Source organism: Typopeltis vanoorti, chromosome 16 (genome assembly GCF_054136105.1).
Source record: "Typopeltis vanoorti isolate ZY-2024b chromosome 16, IOZ_Tvanoo_1.0, whole genome shotgun sequence".
NCBI classification, from domain to species: Eukaryota; Metazoa; Arthropoda; class Arachnida; order Uropygi; family Thelyphonidae; genus Typopeltis; species Typopeltis vanoorti.
This window is the reverse complement of record NC_143564.1, coordinates 71854497-71878581: the sequence shown is the minus strand read 5'-3', so window position 1 is coordinate 71878581 and position 24085 is coordinate 71854497. Positions and strand designations below refer to the sequence as shown.

Here is a 24085-nt window from a genome sequence, read left to right as displayed (position 1 = left end):
TGTATATCATTAATATCCGTGTGAAATAACAGTGGCCCAAGTACAGAATCCTGTGAAACATAATAGTTGCCATTCTCCTCTTACACTCAACACTACCATACATCATTTTATTTTTGTTTCTGATAGTTGTATATATGTATTAAATATATATATATATATATATCCTACCTTTCCTTTTGTGTTAGGCTTAATTGTCTGTCATGGCCAATTCTTCTTAGAAACTGTGTGTTGAGGCTTAAGTGCTGTGAAGAATTCATGTTGGAGGTTTAATGGAATATTATCAGCACTGAGAAAGGATTAAAACTAATTTCATCTGCACTCAGGAATGAACCTAATTTAAACAAATACGGTTGCATTAAACTTCCCAAAATTTGGGAAACATTAATTATCAGAGATCCCTCTTTATGTCCTAGGCCACCTGCAAATGCCCATAGAGGGCACATCACCTAGATAGGACTTTAGTTTCACTCACTATTGTATTGTATTTGTTGTTACAAAAAGGCTTTTGTAATCCTGAAGATGTCTCTGTGATGGGGACGAAATATTGGAAGTATTAAAATTAGTTTTAATCCTTTCTCAGTGCTGATAATATTCCATTAAACCTCCAACATGTCTTCTTAGAAACCTGATACCACTAATGATAGGACTGTTAATCCTACCTATATTGTCTGCTGTGACTAATTATATGTGTTCAGGTCATTTGGTCTGTTTCCTGAAGGAAAAACCCTGCTGCCTCCATATGAAGTTGGTTGTAAAGCTCAAATAAAGGTTCTTTGTGTCTTAAATTAAATTTGGGCCAGGTGAATAGTACAAGAGGAAAGGCTTTTCAAAGCACTATAATTATGTTATGTAAATGGTACTTTATGATCTACCATTGAGCAGTGCATATATTTGAGTTGTAACTCAGCAGTTAGAATTGAAGGAGGTATAGGAATATAGATGGCTTGATGTAAAATCAGATATGAGATAAGGGTGTGCGTTGTCTCTATTGTTTTTCATCATCTAGATGAATCACATTATGACGGAAATTGGCATTAGGCCTGTTATTGAAATTGGAGGTATTCAACTCATCTCTTTACTTAATGCAGATTATTTTGTACTCCTAAATAAATCCAGTACAAGTTTACGGGTCTCCCTAACTAAATTGAATAACAGAATAATTTTGTTTGAATATCAGCAATAAAAAGACATTTTCTGAATTAAATAAAAAAGACTATTCTGAATTAATATCCCATAGAACAAGTAAAACATTACAGCTGTTTAGGTACAATTTATAGACAACATACTTAGCAAATCTGATATAATACATAGTCAACTGAATAAATAAATTTATGGAGTTGAAGATGAATTAGTCAAAACATCAAATTAGCTATATACAAGACAGTGTTCAAACCAGTTTCGATATATGGATCTCAGAGCTGAATAAGAAATTAAAAAACTTGATCACAACTTGAGACTCATATCTGTGGTCTGAGAAATAATTGATGAGTAAGCAGATCCATATTACAAATGAGGATATTAGGAAGGATATTAACATTATTAGTAACAAGATGCATAATGGAAGAGGAAATGTTAGCAGTACAAGTGTTTTTTGCAGGATGCAAAAGACCAAGAGAAAGATGAAAATTTAAAATCTTATGATATTGGAGTCCTGACAGATAACAGATTAATTTGGAGGAAAACTGTTGATAAGAAGTTGGTGATGATGTAAACTTTCCAAATATGTAGTACTATTATAATATCTTGTACACTCCCTGACGGCACATATCAGGAATTTGATGATGATGATAATCAGCAGAAAAGTATATAATAGTCTACATATTATTATTGTGCAGGCACCTCTATGGAGTCTGAAGACTCATCGTGGAAGAGCCAAACTATCCACACAATCTATCATACCCCTCCTTGAACCTATTAACAGACAAAGCACTCACAACTTACTCTGGCAACCCATTCCACTCATTCAAACTCTCCAAGCAAAAAATCTAGTCCTCACGTTCCTACTAACCACACCGTTATTCAACTTCCAGGGATGAACCCCCCCCCCTTGTTCTGTCCCCTTTAGCCAAGTGCTGAAACATTTCCTCTGCATCAATCCTAAAAAATCCTTTAAGCAACTTAAATGTTTCTATCATATCCCCTCTTTTTCTCCTATCAACCAGCTTCTGCAATCCAGACATCCTCAGTCTATCCTCATAGGGAACATTCCACAGACAATTCACCATCTTGGTCGCTTGCTTCCGAATCTTCTCCATGTCTTCCTCATACTCAAGAAACTCAGGAAACCAGACGAGCACAATCCAGATGTAGATATATCAAGGCCTTATAAAGAGGAATAACAGCTTCCTTATCTCTACTTGTTGATGTATTCTTCAATAGCCAAGTAATCTCATGGGCCATCTCAACAACCTTAGCATTGTGTCCTCTAAACTTTAGCTCTCTGTTTACCACTAATTCTTTGAGGGTGATGTGCAGATTAAATTTGTGTATTGCTCTAAGTTCTGAAGTCCCTTTTATTTGAACAGTGAACTCTCTTAATATTTGGAGGCCTTGTTGATTTGTGATAATTGTCAATGATCCACCAATATCAACATGAAATTCTTTATGTGGTTTAGTTCATTAATTCTTGTTTCAGTAGAGTATATGGTATGAGCCTGGTGTACATGTCTTGGTCTTGACAATTCCCACCTTTTGTGATAGGTGATAATGAGATGCCTGATAAATACTGACCTGTGAACATAGGCCTCGGATCTACCATGAACTGAATGATTATGGATTAGTGTGTCCTGGAATAGGAGATAGTTGTTTGTTTCATTTTTGTTCATAAATTTGTTACAAGGATCTAAGAAATTTGCATTGTCTAAATATATATATATATATATATGGTTCTGAATGAACTACACTACACTACAAAAATATCATTAATAGCTGTGAGCTCTGTGTGGAGTTGTAGGAATATCACATAAACTTGGTTTTCAAAATGTTCCATACTCTTTGAGAAGCAGAACAAATGGATTATTCAAGGCTTGTTCCTTCAAACTATTAAAAAGATTTAGTATTCTAATTAAAATATCCTGAAATAATAATAAACTTAAAATCACTGGTAACTTGTGGAAAAGAAATTAGCCTAGGGAAGGGACTGAAAGACATATTTATAAAAAATGAAGAAGCAGAGATCTTTGATTTTAAAGTCAGCTTTATTGATTATATAAAATAAAATTTCTGATAATATTGGAAGGGTTCCTGGCTATGCAATAAGTAGGTTGTTAATGCACCTTCACTGATCTAAAGGAAATATAATGCAGTGATCTCAGTGCTATTAAGATAGCTAGGGAAATATCTTCAGATAGTGGATAATTTCCTGCATAATAGAGGCCCTCACCCATTAGAATGTTGCTTTCCCACAATATATAAGCATGTTCTGAAGTGGCACTGTTGAGTATTGGATATGTGAATTTAGTCATCACAATACTAGTGCTCTTGGTTGCATCACAAAGTTCTTAAAAAAAAAAAATACTTGACTAGGATTGTGTATCTGGAAAAAAAAAAGAAAATTAAAGAAATTAAAGAGTACCTGAACTGTACTTTTGTTTGGAATATGAAATATTAGTTTCTTAAAATTATTACAGAATGCTTAAAACATCAAAGAAATATGCACGTAGAGTGGAAAAAACTGAGGTGTAAGAAAAAATCACTTTCATCTTGCCTTTAGTGAATAACAGCAAACCAAATTTTGCACTATAAAATGGATGCACGAATAACAATTATCACTAACAACTTGCTGTTTGTCAGTTTTTGCAAATTAATTGTAAATTTAAATTGTGCATTTGACAAAAGTTTATATAAGAAAAATAAATATATTTCTTAACAAAATATGAGCAAACAACAGTTTTGTGGGGTATCTAATTACTTTCATTCAAATAAGTCACATTTTATTTTTTTTTATAAATTAAATGATTTATGTATTAAAGCATCTCATAGAAAAATTGCAAAGAAATTGAGAAAATGAGACATATTTCATTTTTCCCCTACTCTGTTTTACACGAAATTTAATGTACCATTATAATTACATTCACTTGACTTTGTCTTCAGAAAGAGAATAAAAATTATGTTAATAATTTTATAATATGCTGTAGCTGTTATTAAAACAGTTTGTTTGTCATTTTCGTTTATGTTATGAAATATCGCTAAACTTAAACATTTTGTAATGACAACAGAGACAATGCATGGAATTGACAGTTGTTCGAGTTCAAGAATTGCACTATGTTTCACCCAGCAGATATTAAGAAATTATTATTTTACTTTAATTGACTGAAAATGTATAATAAAACTATTTTTCCTACCTGAACATTTATCTTGTACATTGTTTCATCCTACCCATCACTGTCATTAGGATCTATGCTACCCCTAGTCGAGCATTATTTTGCCACCCCAAAATTCATTTTAACATTTGTAAAAATAGTACAACTTTACAGTACAATTTTTTTTTTTTTTTGTATTAAACAAAATACAAACACATAATAATAAAATAATAACAAACAAACAATAAATATTTACTTTTACTTTTCAGGCTTTTTTTCATGCTAAATCAAACAACTTCTTCAAAATCTAAATTTTATGCAATTTTATTCTAAATTGAAATTGTTGATATACATGTTCATCTTTATTCTGTCATCTTAAGTGATTTTTTATTAATTTAAGTTTTGAAAAAACTATTTTTAGCACCAGCAATACTTTCTTGAATGGTTAATAATATTTACAAAATTGTTAAATTTTGATTTAATATTAATTTTAATGCATCATGTGTCCAGTTCCTGGAGAAATTTTTGTTTGAAATATTTTAACTCTTCCTGACATTCTGTGCTGTCATCTCCTGATTTATTATTATTCATGAATAAAATTTCTAAATGTTTACAATAATTCAATCCCATCTTATCCTAATTTTACACTCATGCATAGACCTACACTTTTTATCGTGTAGGCATTTGGAACCGAAATCCTACGGAATAGGTTGGTTACTCCTTATTCCTAGAGGTATCCTATGACTGTAGCCTGTGTGTTTACAGGGCCAGTTTGCCTGCTTGTGGGATGAAAAACCCCAGATAAACTGGTGGGAAAAACCCTGCTTTCCATACCCAAGACTGGCTAACTTGGCTATGGCTGAGGAAGAACCTTAAGCTCCTCACATCGTTGACAGGAATCGAACCTAGGACACTAGCATATGGTTGTGAAGCGCATAGCTACTAGGCTAACTGCACGGACATCAATAATTCAATACTCTTTTTAAAAGCAACTCCTTGAATGAATCAATATCATATGAAAACTTAAAATGGAACAATTACTTTTTATTTTTTCAAATCTATTTGATAAAGTTGTTATAGTATCTACTAAAGTATTAAAAAAAAATTCAACCTTATAAAGTTTTTGCTGAATCACTTGTAGGAACATATTGACTTTGATATTTAAAATGACTTTTATTTTTTGCATTTTCCTATTTGTGTTTCCATTATGAAATTTTAAGGTATTAGAATATCAGAAATTCTTTAGCTGCTACTTTTGTTTGTAAAAATTCATTCTTTCAATATTCTTCCATTACTTTTATTGTATTTTCTAAAGTTTTTTTCACAAAACAAATGTCAGTTTTTATAAATTATAATTGTTTGCTCAGTGGATTTAATTTGCTTAATATATCATAGCACATTATAACTAAACATACATACATGAACCACAGTAAAAAAATTCTTTAATAAGTAAATATTTTAATAAGTTAAGGGGATAAAAATCCCTTCTTGTTTTTCTGCCAGTAAGCGAAACTAAGATCGAACACTACGATCTGTAACGTTTCATGCCGACGAACTGTCAGCGTATCCAAGCGAAAGTGACCACTTGGTAGTGCCACACCACGGCAACTCGTTGCAAAGGTGAAGCAAGCTTCCTCACTGTTCTTGATATTTTTTCATAATGTAAAACACAGCTCTTAAGAGATGTAGTACTGTTTTACATTATGAGGAGAGGTCACTACCCAGACCGGTTTCAACCTTTTTTGAGGTCTCATCAGTGAGTAGCTAGACCTAGTTAATATCAGAGTTTAAGTGAAGAAAACTTACATACCTTTGCTATACGATTGACCGAAAGGTGTGTCACTATATTATTACATTATAACATAGTATAACTAAGATGAAAAGCCAAAAGGCTATTTTTTTCTGGCGAGGTTGATATAAGTTAAGGGGATAAAAATAAAAAAATAAATAAATAAAAAATAAAAAAAAAAATAGCCTTTTGGCTTTTCATCTTAGTTATACTATGTTATAATGTAATAATATAGTGACACACCTTTCGGTCAATCGTATAGCAAAGGTATGTAAGTTTTCTTCACTTAAACTCTGATATTAACTAGGTCTAGCTACTCACTGATGAGACCTCAAAAAAGGTTGAAACCGGTCTGGGTAGTGACCTCTCCTCATAATGTAAAACAGTACTACATCTCTTAAGAGCTGTGTTTTACATTATGAGAAAATATCAAGAACAGTGAGGAAGCTTGCTTCACCTTTGCAACGAGTTGCCGTGGTGTGGCACTACCAAGTGGTCACTTTCGCTTGGATACGCTGACAGTTCGTCGGCATGAAACGTTACAGATCGTAGTGTTCGATCTTAGTTTCGCTTACTGGCAGAAAAACAAGAAGGGATTTTTATCCCCTTAACTTATATCAACCTCGCCAGAAAAAAATAGCCTTTTGGCTTTTCATCTTAGTTATAAGTAAATATTTTGTCCTAAGTATCTTAGGACAGCATTTCTCAACCTTTCTATACCCAAGGGCCAGTAAAATGCCTAAAACAATTCTATGGACCACTAACTTATGTAATGTTTTTTTTTAAATGTATGTGGGAATTACCAACATTTTGGAAAAACTTCCCTTTTATAACATAACAAATCTAAAAGCATGTTTCGAATATATATGGAAACATAATTAAGTTGGAAGTAAATGATTAAAAGTGTATCATCACTGAACAAAGTTTTAATTTTTATTAAACAAATAAAGGTATCAGTTTCCGATTTGCTGTGAGCAAATGAATGGGTATATCAGCGCCATCTTGCTGACAACCCCATTCATCTGCTCACAGTAACTTTTATATTTTATATGTTATCCCCATTCATCTGTCCACACTCATTAAGCTCACCCCACAACTCTTTTTAGCACTGTTGGGTACCGTGGGTAAATGAATGGGGAATGTCAGTGCCTTCCGGCTGGCACCTTCATTCATCTGCCCAGAACAATGTTTATCTTTAATCCCCATTCATCTGCCCAGAACAATGTTTATCTTTAATCCCCATTCATCTACCCATAGCAACTTTTATATTTTATATGTTATCCCCATTCATCTGACCATACTCATGAAGCTAGCCCCACAACAGCTTTTATCTTCACGCACATCTGATTTGACCTGCGACATGTAAACTGTTCCATTCGCTAAGTGTGTTGTGTGACGAGGGAAAAATGTTGTTCTTATCTTACTCCATTCATCATAATACTGAATACGAACTTGACATCCATGGATTCCATCGTGGATGACATCAATTGTCCTGTCCAAAGCATCCCCTGCATATACCCAAAAATTTCACTCAGAACATCCCAAAGCCATTAATGCCACCCCCTATCCATCCATCCATCCATACACACACACTTCCGGCTGTTACGAATCACCTTATTTCCCTGACAAGTTTTCTATGGCCAGCAAAAAAAATTTAAGACATCCTGTTATGTGAGGTCCTTCTTGATATCTATAAACTGTCCAACCCACGATGTCAGTCACAAAGTGCCATCCATGTGTTTGGGCACATTTTCCAGCCAGTGACCATATGCCGTATATACGTAAGCATGTGATTTGTACTGATTGTGTTATGATGGTGGTTTTAATTATATCCATCCTTTTTTATCCAGAGGCACAACAGTGGTCATCGTAAATCTAGCAGATCCATTAATCGTGTGGTGGTTTTATTTATATCCCTCCTGTGTGTTGCTTGTATTCATTACGTTGTGATGTATGTTTCTGTACAATCCATGACCATGCAGATGTTGTTGTCTGCATGCAACAGATTTCGGTGTGTTCGGCCACATATTCCTGCAAGTGGCCATATAAGATACAGAACTTTGCTAAACAGGATGCAGGCAGCTATCATCCTCGCCAGCAGAGCTGAGCCTCACCGTGACATCACTTTGCATAACTTTTGTTTCATCCCCGATTTTGTCTTATTTTGGAAATGGATTTATTCCAAGACCAGTAACGAGAATAATCAGAAACTGTAGTCAAAATAAATAATATATAATTATGTTACTACTTACTTTTAATGAGATGCTCCAGCTTCTTGGCCTTTGTAGAGTTGCTGGATATCTGACTCAATATTGGTCAACTTCAGTCGAAGATTTGCACACTAACACGATTTCTGTATTTTGTTTTTATTTGAAGGAGTGATGAAAATCCTTTCTCACAAAGATAGGTTGTAGAAAACTGCATACTGATTTTCAGTGCTTCTTCAGATAATTGGGAAAATTCACTTCTCACTGAAGATGAGATCCAGAATCGAGCCAAACCAAGATCACGGAATTGCATTTTAAGCCCACTGTCACTTGAAAGCTCAATTAACTGTTATTTTTTTCGATAACGCAAGATCATCCTCATGACTATAAGCCTGAAATAGATCTCGAACCCACGGAAATTTCTTATAAAAGTTATTCGGAAAATATGTTTCAGAGTTTTGAGGTGGTCATAAACCCTTTCAAAACTCAGAATCAACAAAAAGATCATTTTCCACTAAAAAGGATTCCAATGTTGGAAAAGGTGCAAATTATCTGTTTTTTACATAACTAACACACAACACCAGTTTGTTTGTTTGTTTGTTTTCTCTTGAATGCCTTTTTGTCATAGGCTTCAAGAACAGTTAAAGAATTTCCCTAAAGAAGGGAGAGATTTAGTTCGTTTAATTTCGAAACAAATGTCTGAAAGATAGGATAGTGGTGATAACCATGCTTTTTCAACAAAAAGTGATGCAAAATTAGAATTACGTTCGTTTACAAACAATAAAACTTCATGCCTTAATTGAAATAAATTTGTTAGTACTTTGCCCCTAGAAAGCCAGTGAATTTCAGAATGAAGCAAAAGTTGTATATATTCACTGTCCATTTCATCGCAGAATACTGAAAATAACCTGTTATTTAACAGTCGAACTTTAATAAAATTAACTAGCTTTACAGCATTGTATAGCACAGTTTTAAATTTTGGTGGCATTCCTTTGCAGACCACCCTTTCCCTGTGTATGAAACAATATACCCGATTCATATCCGGAGCCACTTCCTTGACCATAGAAACAACCCCCAACTATGCCTGCCTGTAAGAGTGCAAGCTCCATCTGAACAGAAGCCCATGCATTTTTCCCACTGGATCCCTTTGTGTATTATGTAATTATTGAGAGTGTGAAATATTTCTTCTCCAGTTGATCGGGATGACAAAGTTCTACAAAACAGAATATCGTTAAGATATCATGCGCATATCTTACATAGCATATTAACTGCACATCATCTGTAACATCAGTAGTCTCATCTATTTGTAACCCATAATAAGGGCTCTTAACTCTTTTGATTAACTGAGATTCTACGTTACCTGCCATATCATTAATTCTGTGACCTACAGTGTCATGGAAAGAGGAGTCAAATCAACATCTTTTAGTAACTTGTTGCCAAACATAGTTTTTGCCACATCTTTTATAGCTGGAAGTAGTAAATTTTCCCTGATAGAATAAGATTTCCCTGTTTTCGCTATGCACAAACTTAAGAGATAGATGCTTCCAGTGCCTTGCTATTAATCGAACCCATGGCTGAAACTACATCTTTCCCATGATTTAATGTCACTAAGCATCACTGAAATTGGCTTTTTTTTTTTCCAATTTAATTTGCTTATTTTTCACATCACAATGTTTAGTTTCAAAATGTCGGAGTTTCTCAGGTTTTGTGCACTCATTCAACAACACTTCATAACACAAAACACATTGAGGTTTCTGTTTACTCTAATTTCCACACCAAGTAAACCCAAATTCCAAATATGAACTGTTATATTTCCTACTCTATTTTTTCTTTGAACTGCTCGTTTCTTTTACTTTAATAGTATGAGATATACTTGTTGTTACAACACGTGTATCACAATTAGGGTTAGCATCACCTGTTTTATTTGCTCTTCTTTTCAGAGGCCTAGTTCTAAGCCACTTTTCCATTATTAAAAAAGGTTTCCGAAAAATATATAAATACTGGGGTTAACTCATGACACACTTTATCCAAGTGTCATTTAACACTTCTGAAGGTATACTGAGCCTTGGTTGAAAGAGGAAAACCTTCAGTAATAAAAATCAATAAACAACAAGCAATTGGTTGAAATGTGGATAACATGTTCACTTCAAATCTGACAAAACAGCAAGGGAAAGGAAGGGAAACAATAAAACTATATTGTTGTTCACTTCACCCCTCTTATTATTCATCATTCTGCCGCTACAAATTACTGTAGTGCCAGAATGACGAGTAATAAAAGAGGGGTGAAGTGAACAACAATATAGTTTTATTGCTTCCGTCGTAGAATAGTCTGACACTATTTGTTGTTTTTTTAAGTCTCCATTTGATTTCAATAATTTTTACTTATTCAATTGTGATTTGTTTGGATAACTAAAATATATATATTTATTTAATTAATTTAAGTTCTGCCTGCAGATCACTTGTCCCATCGTCGTGGACCACAGGTTGAGAAACACTGTCTAAGAACAACATCAGTATAATTATTTCAAACAATACTAAGAATAGCATACAGTTAGAGCACATGCTTACAATGGACTCCCACTATGCATGCAGTTGTATGTTATAGAATTAAATTAAAATATATCTGATAAAAAATGGATATAATTAGAAATAAATTACATTTACTACAATTAAAATAAAATAACATACATTAATTTATTTTATGCAGTTGAGGATGACAATTTCTCGGACTTGAGGGATAGCAAGAACGTCATTACGGTTTAAGTTGGGTCTGTGACATAGGGCTTCAGTACTTTCTTTATATGAACGCTCATGTTTATATAAGGATCTGTGTAGAAGTTTGGTGTTTTTCCATTTGATCCTATGGTTTGGGTTTTCAACTCCATGTTATGTGAGGCCAGATTTGTGCGGTTGGATGAGACAGATATGGACTTAATGTTCAGAGATGTGTTTACTAATAGATCTTCCTGTCTGTCCATAATAAGACATTTTACAGGAACATGGAACTTTGTAAACGCCAGGTAGCATCAAAGGTGAGAGTTCGTCTTTAGGAGAAAGTAGCAAATTGTAGATCTGGTTGATTGGTTTGCAGGTATCAGTAAGTTTGTATTTCTTCATAATTTTTGACAGGCATTTGGAGATGCCTTTGACATATGGTATGGGAGTCCTACGGGCTTGTTCTGGTCTAGGTTGATGCATAGGGAAGTGGCTGATGATTTTTTAAGTTGTTTTTGGATTGTATCCATTTAGTATTTTTGATGATTTCCAATTCTTGGTTTAAAGATTCTTTGGAGGAACAAAATCTGTGTGCTCTGCTACTAATGATTTAACGATGCCATATTTTTGAGATGGACAGTGAGCCGATGAATTGCAAATTTAATGACCTGAAAACAGGATAGAACCTTCCTGTTTTCTATGGATGTGTAAATCTAGAAAGGAGATATCTTGTGATGATTCTTTTACCAGTGTAAATCTGATGCAAGGATGAAGATTGTTGATCTTAGCCAGAAACGAGTATTGTTCTTGTTCAGGATGACTGCAAAGATGTCATCGACATATCATAGCCAAATTTTTGTTTTAGGTTCAAGCATGAAAATTTTTTCCTCAAGGTGTTCCAGAAAAAGGTTGGCTAAGTTTGGTGATAAGGGAAAGCTCATTGCTGTTCCTTCCTCTTGCTTGTAAATTTTTTCTTTCCATGTGAAGTATCCAGATGTAAATTTGAATAATTACACAATATCAAATGGAAATTTTTGAGTTTACAATTGTATTGTCTCCTTGTGGGGAATATTAGTGAAGGGGAGACAATGTCAAAGCTAATTAGTATGTCTGTTTCTGACAGTTGAATGTCTTTTATTTTTATGTGAAACTCGGTAGAATTTTTTATTGATAAGGCTGAGTGGCCTATTAGAGGACAGAGAAGGTTGGACAAAAATCTTGATAATTTGTAAGTCAGGCTACTTAAAGAATCCACAATGGGTATGAGTGGAATGTTGTTTTTATGTAATTTAAGGTGAACAATATATTCTAGGAAGCCTAGCATGGTATATTCTGATTTTTTTAAAGTTTCTTGATCTAAGGAAGTAGTTTCATCAAGTTGCTTCGATCTATGATTCCCAGCTGTATCAGAAACATTTTTTGTGTGTGTTCGATTTGATAAATTGTTTTTAAAATATGCCATCTATCTGTTGATGCAACAAAAGAATTATAACACTGGATTATACTAAAAAATAAAACTGATTCTAAATTTAAAGAATGCAATATACAAGGAAAACATAAAACACATGTGGATCTTAGTTTAATAGATGTCTTCAAACTCCATTATTTTTGCTGTGCATATTGGTGGTAGTATCATAGCTCAGGCCTTGCATACCATCTACATTTATACTAAGATTGTAACTATTCTTTTACTTAGTCTATATTTATTGAATATTTCAATAGAACACAAAAATGTACATATATTATTCCCATAATTTTAGAATCAAATTCACAATAATGGACATTTGTTCTAGGTGACTACAATTGGGAGTGCAGTCTAGTACTATTGAATAATATTTGGGTTCTTTTAATTTATATACTATTTAACTTATAATTTTTGAGACATTAATGTTATTAATTAATTTTGAAAGTCTGATACATGGTAATGTATTATTTTTTCTGAATATTCTTAATTTTATTAAAGTGAATTTTCAAAACAACAAACAAACTGAACACTTTAACAATTTTTTAAAAATTTACATTGGTTTGTACAATTTTGATGACGATTTCTTCCGGGATGATATTGTATGAATTATTGCACATAAATGAACAAGAATAGCTTTCTGCTGCTTACTTTCTTCATCAGTTAAATGTTAATGTTTGAAATCAAAAGTTTGTATAATTTTAAAGGAGTTTTCATTTCTTGCTGCATTGAAATATTCAACGAATTTCAATGAATAGGTAAGATTTTTCCAGTTCTATTATTTTTGATGAAATTTTGAAATTACTTTACACTTTATTAAAAATTTAGCATCAAAAACACTATCCATCCATCTATTCATTGTACACCAAAAGATACTCTTTGGTCGCTCAGACCTTCCTTCCTCTTTTGGAGTATAAAAACAATATACACTATCATTTTTATAGATTAAATGAGCCAAGTCCAATGAACTACTTTGTTTTTCAAAACACATTTGTAATATGCATCAGGAAATTTTCACAAATATCAATGGGAAAAATACATTTTTACCTGAACTGACCCTTTTTTAAGTACAGCTAGTCCTTGACTTATGATGGGGTTCCGTTCCAACGTCTCCATCGTAAGTCGAGAACTTTTTTAAATTCTTGATTGGTTAGATTTCTGTTATAATATTTTCATAAATTTGGTTTCTATTTAACTTAAAATGGTTAAAAATGTATAAACTTACATAAACGCTTATAAATTATTTATTAGCACATATACATATAAATACATAAATACAAAATTAAGAAAGAAAAATTTAAATAAAAAATACATAAATACATATCAAAAATGGTGCACTTACTTTAATTTGAAATTCCTTTAAATATTAGTTACCATAAACATAAACAAAAAAAACTTATTAATGGTGTCTTTAATTAAACAGCTGAGTAACTGTTACTCATTTGGACGATCTGGTTATTTCTTGCGATTGGGAGTAGCTTTTTTAATCAGAAAATTGGTTGATGTTGTCTGTTGGTTTTTTTTTCATATATTTTGCGATAATCTGACTACTTTTCAAATTTACTTTTAGACTTTGGCGAAATTATTAGTGTCTTGATCCATATTTTCAAGTAGCTGAAGTCCTTGATTTAGTTTACAAAATACTTCAGCTAAACCTTTTACAGTAAATTCTTTTAACGATTTTCTTTTTTGTCTTCCTCATTATTCCTTTCTTCTTCTACAACTCTTTTGTTTTGGAAAATCAAGTCTTGATCAGTCAGTTCACCTTCTTCGTGATCTGCTAATTCTTCTATATCAGTAATATTGATTTCTAGATCCAATTTTCTTGCAATTTCAATGATTTCTTCACCAATTTGTTCTAGAAACGAACGAAAAGAGAGAAACGAACACTTCGACTGCTGATTAGCAACTAACGTGCCAAAGGCTGTGATAAGTTAGAAGTGGGTGAATCATAGCAGCTGCTATTGCGTATTGGTGATAGGCTTTGCTTGTCGACTAATTGCGATGCGTATTCAAAGCAAATTAGAGAATTTTTAATAATAATTTTTGGTCATCATAAGTGTGAATCGTCGTAAGTTGAGCACTACCTGTAATCAATCACAAAATATATTAGATATAATTAATAGCTAGAAATAAAGATCTGAAATATTTTTCAATTGATAACTTAATATATTCTTCATGTTTCCATTTCTTCTTCAACTTCTGTGTCAGAAGATTTCTTTTCATGTCCATCTTTTATTGATGTAGTTGATGTGGATGTAGATTCTGATGTATCTTTATCATGTTGAATAGGAGTGTCCACTTCCTTTACAAGTCACCAGAAGGTTTCTTTTCTTTCATGTCCATTTTCTACAGATGCAGTCCGTATGGATGTGAATAATGATGAATCTTCTTCATTTTTCTCTTTGTATCCTTTTCTGCAGGTGTAAGTCATTCCATAAATTCTGCCAAAAATGAAAAGATTACTGACTCGATTGGCTAAACATGCTTTTTTAGCCTCTCATATTTTTTATATACTACACCAGGCAGTCATTTTATGTGAATTCATATCTTAATTTATTTCCTGTAAGTGTAAAATATTTTTTTTAAAAAATTAATATTGTAATAAAATGTAATATGAATATGTTAATTAATAATACAGCAAATTTCACTTTTATATGATTACTCATGTTTTCAAATTTGAAAGAATGTGCTTAAACTTCTCTTTCTGTTGCCATTGATGTAATACTAAAAAGGATGGAAAATCACCACTTTTACAAAATGCATAAAACACATACAAACCTCAATGAGCTATGCATGTAAATTACATAACATAAAAATAAAGAATTTAATCATCATCATCATCAAATTCCTGCTATGTACCCTCAAGGGGTGTACAGGATATGATAGTACTACATGAAAAATTTACATCATTATTAATTTCCTATCTGCAATTTTCCTCCAAATCAGTCTGTTACTTGTCAAGACTCCAACATTATCAGATCTTATATTTCTATCGTCTAAAGCACTTTGTACCGTATCAATCCACCTATATCTTGGTCTTCCTCTGGGTCGTTTTGCTGCCAACCTGGCAGAGAACACTTGTTTTGCTAATCTTTCCTCGCCCATTCTGTTTAAGTGACCATACCACCTGAGATTAGCTCTGCTAACGCATTCCTGGATGCTGACAATGTCAAGTTATTTCCTAATATCCTCGTTTTGAATATGATATTGCCATTGATGTCATCTGTTCACGCCTATAATCTTTCTCAGGACTCTTATATCTGTGGTCTCTAGTCTTTGGTCAAGTGTTTTACTTCTGACCCAGCTCTCAGATCCATAAGTTAAAACTGGTTTGAACACTGTCTTGTATACAGCTAATTTAGTGTTCCGATTAATTTCTCTCTTATTCCATATGAATTTATTCAATTGACTTCCCACCATACCAGCTTTGCTGATTCTGTTGTCTATTTCTATATTTAATTTACGATCTTCAGTAAAAATCGTGCCTAAATAGCTGAAATGTTTTACTTGTTCCACAGGTTCTCCATTCACAACACAGTTGACATTTTCAATGATTCTGCCTATTTTCATTGTCTTTGTCTTTTTATTGCTGACCTTCATACCATATCTATTACAACAGCTATTCAATTTAGTCAGAGAATCTTGCAGACTTGTAGCGGATTTATTTAGAAGTATAACATCATCTGCATAAAGCAAAGAGCTGACATTAACATCTCCAATTTTGATATCATGTTTAATACCACTTTCCTTCATAATGTGATCCATATAGATAATTAATAACAGAGGGGATAATGTACATCCTTGTCTCACACCAGATTTAACATTAAACCATCTTCCTGTACTTCCTTCAATTCTAACTGCTGACTTACAACTCAAATAAAGACTAAGTATTGCTTGATATAATGCCCCATTGACACCATATAACTGCAGCATATTGAATAGCTTCTCTCTTGGCACCTTGTCATATGCCTTTTCCAAATCGACAAAACTTAAATACAGATCTTTGTTATATTCCCATGCTTTCTCGACTATTTGTCGTAAAGTGAAGATCTGATCCTGACAGCCTCTATTTGGCCTGAATCCAGCTTGTTCTTCACCAAGGTTTTCTTCCACAATTCTTCTCAACCGTTTCTCAAGTATACTTGCATAGATCTTGCCAGGAACACTCAGTAGGGAAATACCTGTGTAATTCTCACATGCAGTTTTATTTCCCTTTTTATATATGGGTACTATGAGTGCTTTACTCCAATCATCGGTAATTCGTCCCTCTGTCCAGGCCTTCTGAACTATGCAGTGGAGCCACTGTAAGACTCGTATAGCCACCATACTTCAGCATTTCTGGTTGAATATCATCTACTCCTGCTGCCTTTCCACATTTCAAGCCTTTGATGGCTTTTTCTACTTCAAGTGTGGTTATGTATTCCTGACTGCATTCCTGGTCAGTGTTTTTTACCACTGTGCTGTCATCACTGCTTGTTTCATTTAGAAGTTTTTCGAAGTAATTACTCCATACTTCAAGGATATCTTTTTCTCCTGTTTTCATGTCACCTTTATCATCTCTAACTCCTTTTACAGCACTCTTTCCTCCATTCCTAAGCTTCTTCAACAACCTCCAGAATATTTTGCCACCTTCTTGATATTTATTTTCTATATTCTTGCCAAAGTCCTCCCATGACCTTTGTTTAGCTAGTTTTACACAGTGTTTAGCATTCTTGCATTTGTCTCTATATTCTCTAAGAGCACAAGCTGACTTATTTGACAGGAACTTTTGATATGCTTTCTTCTTTTCCTTCACTGCCTCTTTAACTTCCTGTGTCCACCAGGGAGTTCTGATTTTTTTATCCTTGCACACAACCTCACCACATGCCTCTCTGGCAGAATCAATCAATGTTTTCTTCAGAGTTTGCCACTGAATCTCCAAGGTTTGATTCCTGTTCTCAAACTCTTTCGTTTTTTCTTCAATAATCTTTGTGTATTTTAGTCTACAGTTCACATCTGAGAGCTGCTCAACTTTTGTTCACTTTAAAACTTTCTTACATGTTATTCTTTTCAATATGAAATTCAATTTTATCTTGCTCAAGACTAGATAGTGATCACTTCCAATTTCAAATCCTCTGTACACTCTGGTGTCCTGCACCAGGGAGAAAACATCACTATCAACAATAACATAGTCAATGAGACTTTTCTTATTCCTTGCATCTTCTCTCCATGTGAATTTGTGCACATTTTTATGTTGGAACATGGTGTTAGTAATAACCAGTCCATGTGCTGAGCAGAAATCCAACAGATATTTGCCATTATTATTAGCTTTGCTCTTTTCTCCAAATTTTCCCAAAATATTTTTGTATGTCTCACAGTCATTTCCTACTCTGCTATTTAGATCCCCAACAAGGACCGATTTTTCATTGTGTCAGTGGCTTTTTCTAAAGCCTCAAAAAATTCCTCCACTTCTACCTTAGTAGACCCTTCTGTGGGACCATAGGCACAAATAAGTCTCATTGTCCAGTTCCCCATTCTCATATTTGCCCACATTACTCTACTTGAGACTGACCGCCATTCAAGAAGATTAGCCTCGTATTTTGTGTTGAATACTATGTCTACTCCTTCTTTTCCTTGATTGTCATTGCCTGAATATAACATTTTGTATTTATTGCTCAGAAAGATCTCACCAGTTTTGGTCTTTTTTGTTTCAGTCACCCCTATTATGTCGATCTGTTACTTATCTAATTCCTCAGCTAGCTCCATTTCTTTGCCATTCAGGCTTCTTACATTGATAGTACCGATCTTTAACTCTGATGATGTTGAGTTGGGGTTTGTTTTCAGATTTGTTCCAGTAGCTGAATTTTCACTGTTCGCCCTGGTTCCCTGGCGGAAACAACAGGGGCCTTGTTTAACCGGGCGACGCACCAGCCGGCATGAAATTTTGTCATGTCAAAGAATTTAATATAAATTTAATATATAATGCATAAGATCTCATCAGAATGAAGATACAAAAGAATGGACAATTGAATGAAGGAAAATGAAATAGAATAGACATTACAAAGTGATTTCTTTCTGCTGCTTCCTGGTCAGTCACATGATCCTATTAAAACCCATAGAAAACTGTAAACATAGTCACTAACATAGCAGTAAACAAACTTAGCCATTAAGAATTATTTAATAATATTTTATTAATATTAATTTCTAGCATGTGGCAACAGTTTTTAATTGGTAATCCACTGACTGTTATGTACTTTGTATTCCATTCCTTTGAACTGCTTGTTGTCTACACTGATGATGATGTACTGTTAATTTCAGTATGAAATATTTATACCTTTATTTCATTAAAGTTAATTACTGTGGTTATCGTGTAATTTATTATTTTAACTTAATCATTGTACAAAAGAGTACACAGCTCGTTGGGATGCACAAGTAAAGAGACAGTTTAAAAAGAAGAATTCAGTAAATTTTTAAAAAAAAATTAATTAAAAATTAAATTATACTATTTCCATAAAATTTATAGTTAGACTACATACAATTAATAGATTATTCACATAAAGTGAATATGAGAAGTGTATGTTAAAAAAAAAGGAAAAAAAAGAATAACTAAATGAAACTGTGAGTGTGTGTGTGTGTGTGTGTGTGTACACCCCAAAAATATACATCCCTAACTGCAGAAAAGAGAGTACGTTTTATATATAGTTCCATTTTTTCTCTCCAAATTGAGAAATCTGATCTTGGAGAACATGGGAGCTTCTACTAGCCACAGATCCATAGAAAAAAACTAAAATTCTTTACGAAACTCCTTTTGAATTTGAGAGCCTCTTCAAAGAATACTGTGAAGCTCTTTGAAATCAGCCTAATCAAAACCACACTGATGGTCTAAAAATTTCAAAATTTTGAGAACTTATGATTTTGAAATTCATATATATATAGGATATTATTTCTGAGAAAACTCCCATGTTACTCCTATCAACAAACTATTATATTTATGGCTATTTTGCCCGCTTCTGTTTAGTAGTGCCCCTGTTTAAATGTCATTGGCTTTTTACTCACGGATTCTTAGGGCATTGTAGATGTATATTTAAAAATAAATATATGTAGCATAAAGGAAGAGAAATTTACACATACCTTTTTCTGGGTGTTGTGACTTTTCTTCTTTCTGTGATGTGCAAACTATTGTGTGTGTGTGGGGGGGGGGGGGGTAGGCAATGTGGGAGAATTAAAATAGAAATGAAAAAACCCAGGTTTTTTGAATAATATATATATATACATATATATTATATTATTAGTGATGGGCAGAGCGTTTTTTTATATTTATATAGAGTGGGAAAGTGTGAAAGGGGTTGAAAACAGCAACTGATTTTTAGAGGGGGGAAAGGAGGTTGACGGGGTGCGGTCCGTTTCAACCATGCTTGGTCATCGTCTGAACACATGGAGGAAGTGGATGTTTTGTCAGGTCGGTTAGGTGCTTCTGCTTTTGAAGTGTTTGTGTTATCGCCTATTGGTCGGGGTTGTGACCTCAATTTTATGTTGTGAAGCTTCCAAACCTCGGAGATTATGTAGGGCCTGTGGACATTGATAGAGTTTGGGTCACATTTTATGGCTATTGTTTCCAATATTCTAAGCATTGTTTCATTGTCTTGTCTGTCTACTAATTTGCAGATCGACAAGGCCATCATAGTAGATGGCCATGTAAAATACTTTCTACATTTATATCTCCTCCTGAGATATTTATTTAATAAGATTAAAACACCTTATGGTAACTTGTTCTGGTAAAATACTTATAAGCTCTGTATTACTAAAATCTTGATATTTCTAGCCTGGCTCCCATTGATGAGACCTCAATAAAGGTAGAAACTGGTCTGGGTAGTGGCCCCTTGCCTTTAATACAAAGCATCATACATCTCCTTCAGGAGATGTGCTTTGCATTATGGGTAAATATTAAGATTAGTGATCAGAGCTTATTCTACTTTTACCATGAGTTACCTTGGTCTTGCACTACCTGCAGGGTCAGCTAGACTTGCATTACATGCAGTTGCAAACTTGACTTATTTGTCTGTTTGCTTACTTGGGAAATGGAGTAAAACCAGGTTTAAAATAGCTTGGTATCTTTAACATATACATATATATATATATATGTATATGCATTCATGATTTAGTGGTTCATTCTGTTTTACACATGTGCTCTTCATATTCACCTTATGTGAATAATCTAGTAATTGTATATGTGCCTCAATACAATTTTATGCAAATAGCATACTTTTATTTTTTATTTACTAAATGCTTCTTGTTAAATTGTCTTTTTACTTTTGCATACTAAAGAACTATGCACTGCTTGCCCATTGCTAAGGTTGTTTATTACAGTGTTAATGATTACACTTACAAATTCCTACGCAGTGGTGTAGTAAACTGTACACTATGGTATTGGGGAAGTTTACAAAGTTTACCAATTATTGAAATTATTGCACTAAGGGGGGAAAAAATGGCATGTTGTTGCGAATTTCTGAAGGGTGACAAATACCTAACAGTGCTCCTGTTCTTGCAGATTTCTAATTATAATGTGACTGACTGGCGAGCTATTGAAAGATAACACTTCGTAACATCTGTTGTCATTCCATTCTTGCTTCATACAATTCTGTTCTTTATGTTTTTATTCTGATGATGTGATGCGATATCATGAAATATGTTTTATATTAAATTATTTTTTTTACATAATATAGTAAGTTCATCCTGAATTACATTAGCATTAATAATCAGATTTGCATGCAAGCCTCATAAGAACTATTAACTTATGAATATCTTGATGCAAATTATTTCATTTGTATTGTTGATTTTATTGAATTTATCATTCTTTTGATATCAATACTTTAATTTTTGATGTACTACAGAAGATAACAGTATCACACAAATAAACATTATTAATATTACTCAATAATTATACACAATCTATTGTTAGCAATTGCAAAAACTCATTCTGAATATATGCTGTATTGTTATAAGCAATTGTAAACAAATTAATTAATGGATATCCAAAATGCTTATACGTGTCTGTGTTATAATGATTGCTTTAATAAACAAGTCTGCATGTTTAAAATAAAATAATAAAATATATGAAATTATTAATTTTTAAGGGTTTCAATTTTTGCTCCCTTGAAACTTGTTACCCCTAGATGACACCTTAGTTGTTTAATGGATTATGAGACCCTGTTCTTATCCATACAAGAAGATTACTGTTAATCTTAAGGCATTTTGAAGTGAATGCTGAGACATTCAGGACAATAGCAACAGGTGTTTGTTGTTTTTTGTTGTAGAGATTGGAATGAGAATGTGCCTTCTTTTTTAGATGGAAGAGTAAAAATATTGAAGGAATGGAATCAGAGACCTATAAACTTATCTGAAAGGTTTCTTTCAAAATGGTGGATAACCACCAGAAGATAAAAATCTAGAAGAAGGCCTCTAGACACATGCATCTACAAACATAGGGCACACTGGGAGGCATAGGGCTAAGCACCTTATCCTCAATACGGTAGGCAGTTAAATGTAGAAAAATCCTCGCCACCGAAAGGTGAAAGAGGAGGGAAGGAATAAGAAAAATAAGAGATTTATTTTTAAAGTTTGGGAAAAAATATTCCTCAAAAGTAAATATATTGGAAAGAAACCAGAAATACTAAAATAATGCTTGTTGTGTGACCTTAATCTGTTTTATGTGCACAAGGAAATATATACCATTTATTTGACTCTTCAATTATCAGAATGGGGAGTTCAGATAACTGAAGTACTATTACGTGGTGCTGCACAGAGAAATCAGTAGAGATGCATATTTACATATTTGTTTTGATGTTGTAAGCATTCTATATTAATTTTAAGAAGCTAACATTTCACATTATGTTTCAAACAAAAATAAAGTTCAGGTGCTTCTGTCTCTTTCTCTATCAGTAATTTCATTTTCCTGTATGCATTATTTATAATGGAGCCATTCTTATCAATGTGAGGTGGATATTTAAAACACATATGCGTGCACACACACACAAAAACTCAGTAATCAGCAGAGTTCAAGATTGTCATCTTCAACATAAGAAGCAGAAGAGAAAAACAGGTGAAATCTTTCTAATCAATAGATACAAGGTGTTATATTCATGCAGTCAGGCTAAAGGAGTAGCAGCTATACTTATGCAACACTAAACACAAGGATAATTTTCTTAAATGGCTGGCATACAGTGATGTATAATAATAATAATAAGTACTTGACTTTGCATGTGTGAGTATAATGTAAGTCTGCTGTAGGATGCAGTAAAGCTGAATATATTTTGTATCAAAGCAGTTTTAATGATTGAATCTATAAGATAACATGTTTGGTTGAAAATTTGTTTCAAAATGAGAAAACTGCTCCTGAATCTGAAAATATCCGTGTTGCTGTAAGACATAAACAAGTCTTTCATTGGTTTTTACCAAAAAAGTTTTGCTTAAATAGTTTGTCATAAATGTATATATTATTTAATTTGTATGTTTACAGATGGTGAATTCCAGTGTTTATGGCAAAATTGCTCAAGAGTGAAGAAAAATGTACCGTAAGTATTATTTTATTTATTTATTTTGTTTTTGTTGTTGGCGTGGGGGGAATCAAATTCTATCATAGTTTCAATAATTCTGCATAAGTTACACACAAACATAGTTGAGATTAATTGCAAATATTTCAATTCATGTATTGTGGATCATCATTAGTGTATTTTAAGTTCCTTTGAAGATGGCAGCGTGACGTTGGCGAAATATTGGAAATATATATTAGAGTTTAATTTAATTTATATTCTAGTGTATTTTGTGATTTCCTTAAGTTAATTAATAATCATTAATGTAATAAATATCCTTTAATATTTTCTGACTCCGTGTAAGTGCTCATAATGATAATAATATCAGGAACAGGGCAGAATTTGTTTGAGATATGGCTCTCATATGCAGATATGCAGGGTGGTCCATATGAGGGAGGACTGACAAGTTCTAACAAACACCCAGAACAAAAATTATATTAAAGCAACTGATATAACCACAAGAAAAAACATATGAGGATATAAGAACATAAGTTACCTTCATAACTCTGCTATTAGTAGGTTCTTTCTTGTGGTTATATCAGTTGCTTTAATATCATTTTTGTTCTAGGTGTTTATCAGAACTTTCTTCCACCCACCCCTCATAAGTCACAAAGGGGTTTAAAATGTGAATAACTCATAACTAATAAAAAAAAATCTCCAGGTTCTATATTTCATTATAATAAAAAATAATGAAAATAATTAATAAATAAAAAAAGTTATTAACTGTTTAAACCCTTTCATGGCTTATCTTATGGACTACCCATAAGATAAGCCATGATAACTGCAATTGAGTGTAAAGGATACAGCATTTTTACCTAAAGTATTTTTAAGAAGAATATACAAGATAGGAGAGGAGGTGGGGGTGTGCTACAAATGATATCAAATTTTAGTCCAATTAGGATAGAAAACCATTAAGGCAATATTAGTAACATTTTTCCACATGACAGAATGTTGTTGGAGATTTACTGGATCATTTGCTAGTGACGATGAAATGCATCACGAAATCTACCTGTTGGGTGCTAAATGAAAAATTGTTGTTG

The 24085-nt window shown here is 33.0% G+C and overlaps 1 protein-coding gene across 6 annotated transcripts in view; it reads left to right on the top strand.

Annotated features, from left to right (window-relative positions):
- polybromo (protein) overlaps nt 1-24085 on the top strand; it is a 686480-nt gene that overhangs the window by 543041 nt on the left and 119354 nt on the right. For all 6 annotated transcript variants that reach the window (XM_090406695.1, XM_090406694.1, XM_090406697.1 and 3 more), the window contains one exon: nt 22973-23027. In XM_090406695.1, coding sequence (XP_090262821.1) covers nt 22973-23027 — 55 coding nt within the window. The remainder of the gene's footprint in view (nt 1-22972; nt 23028-24085) is intronic.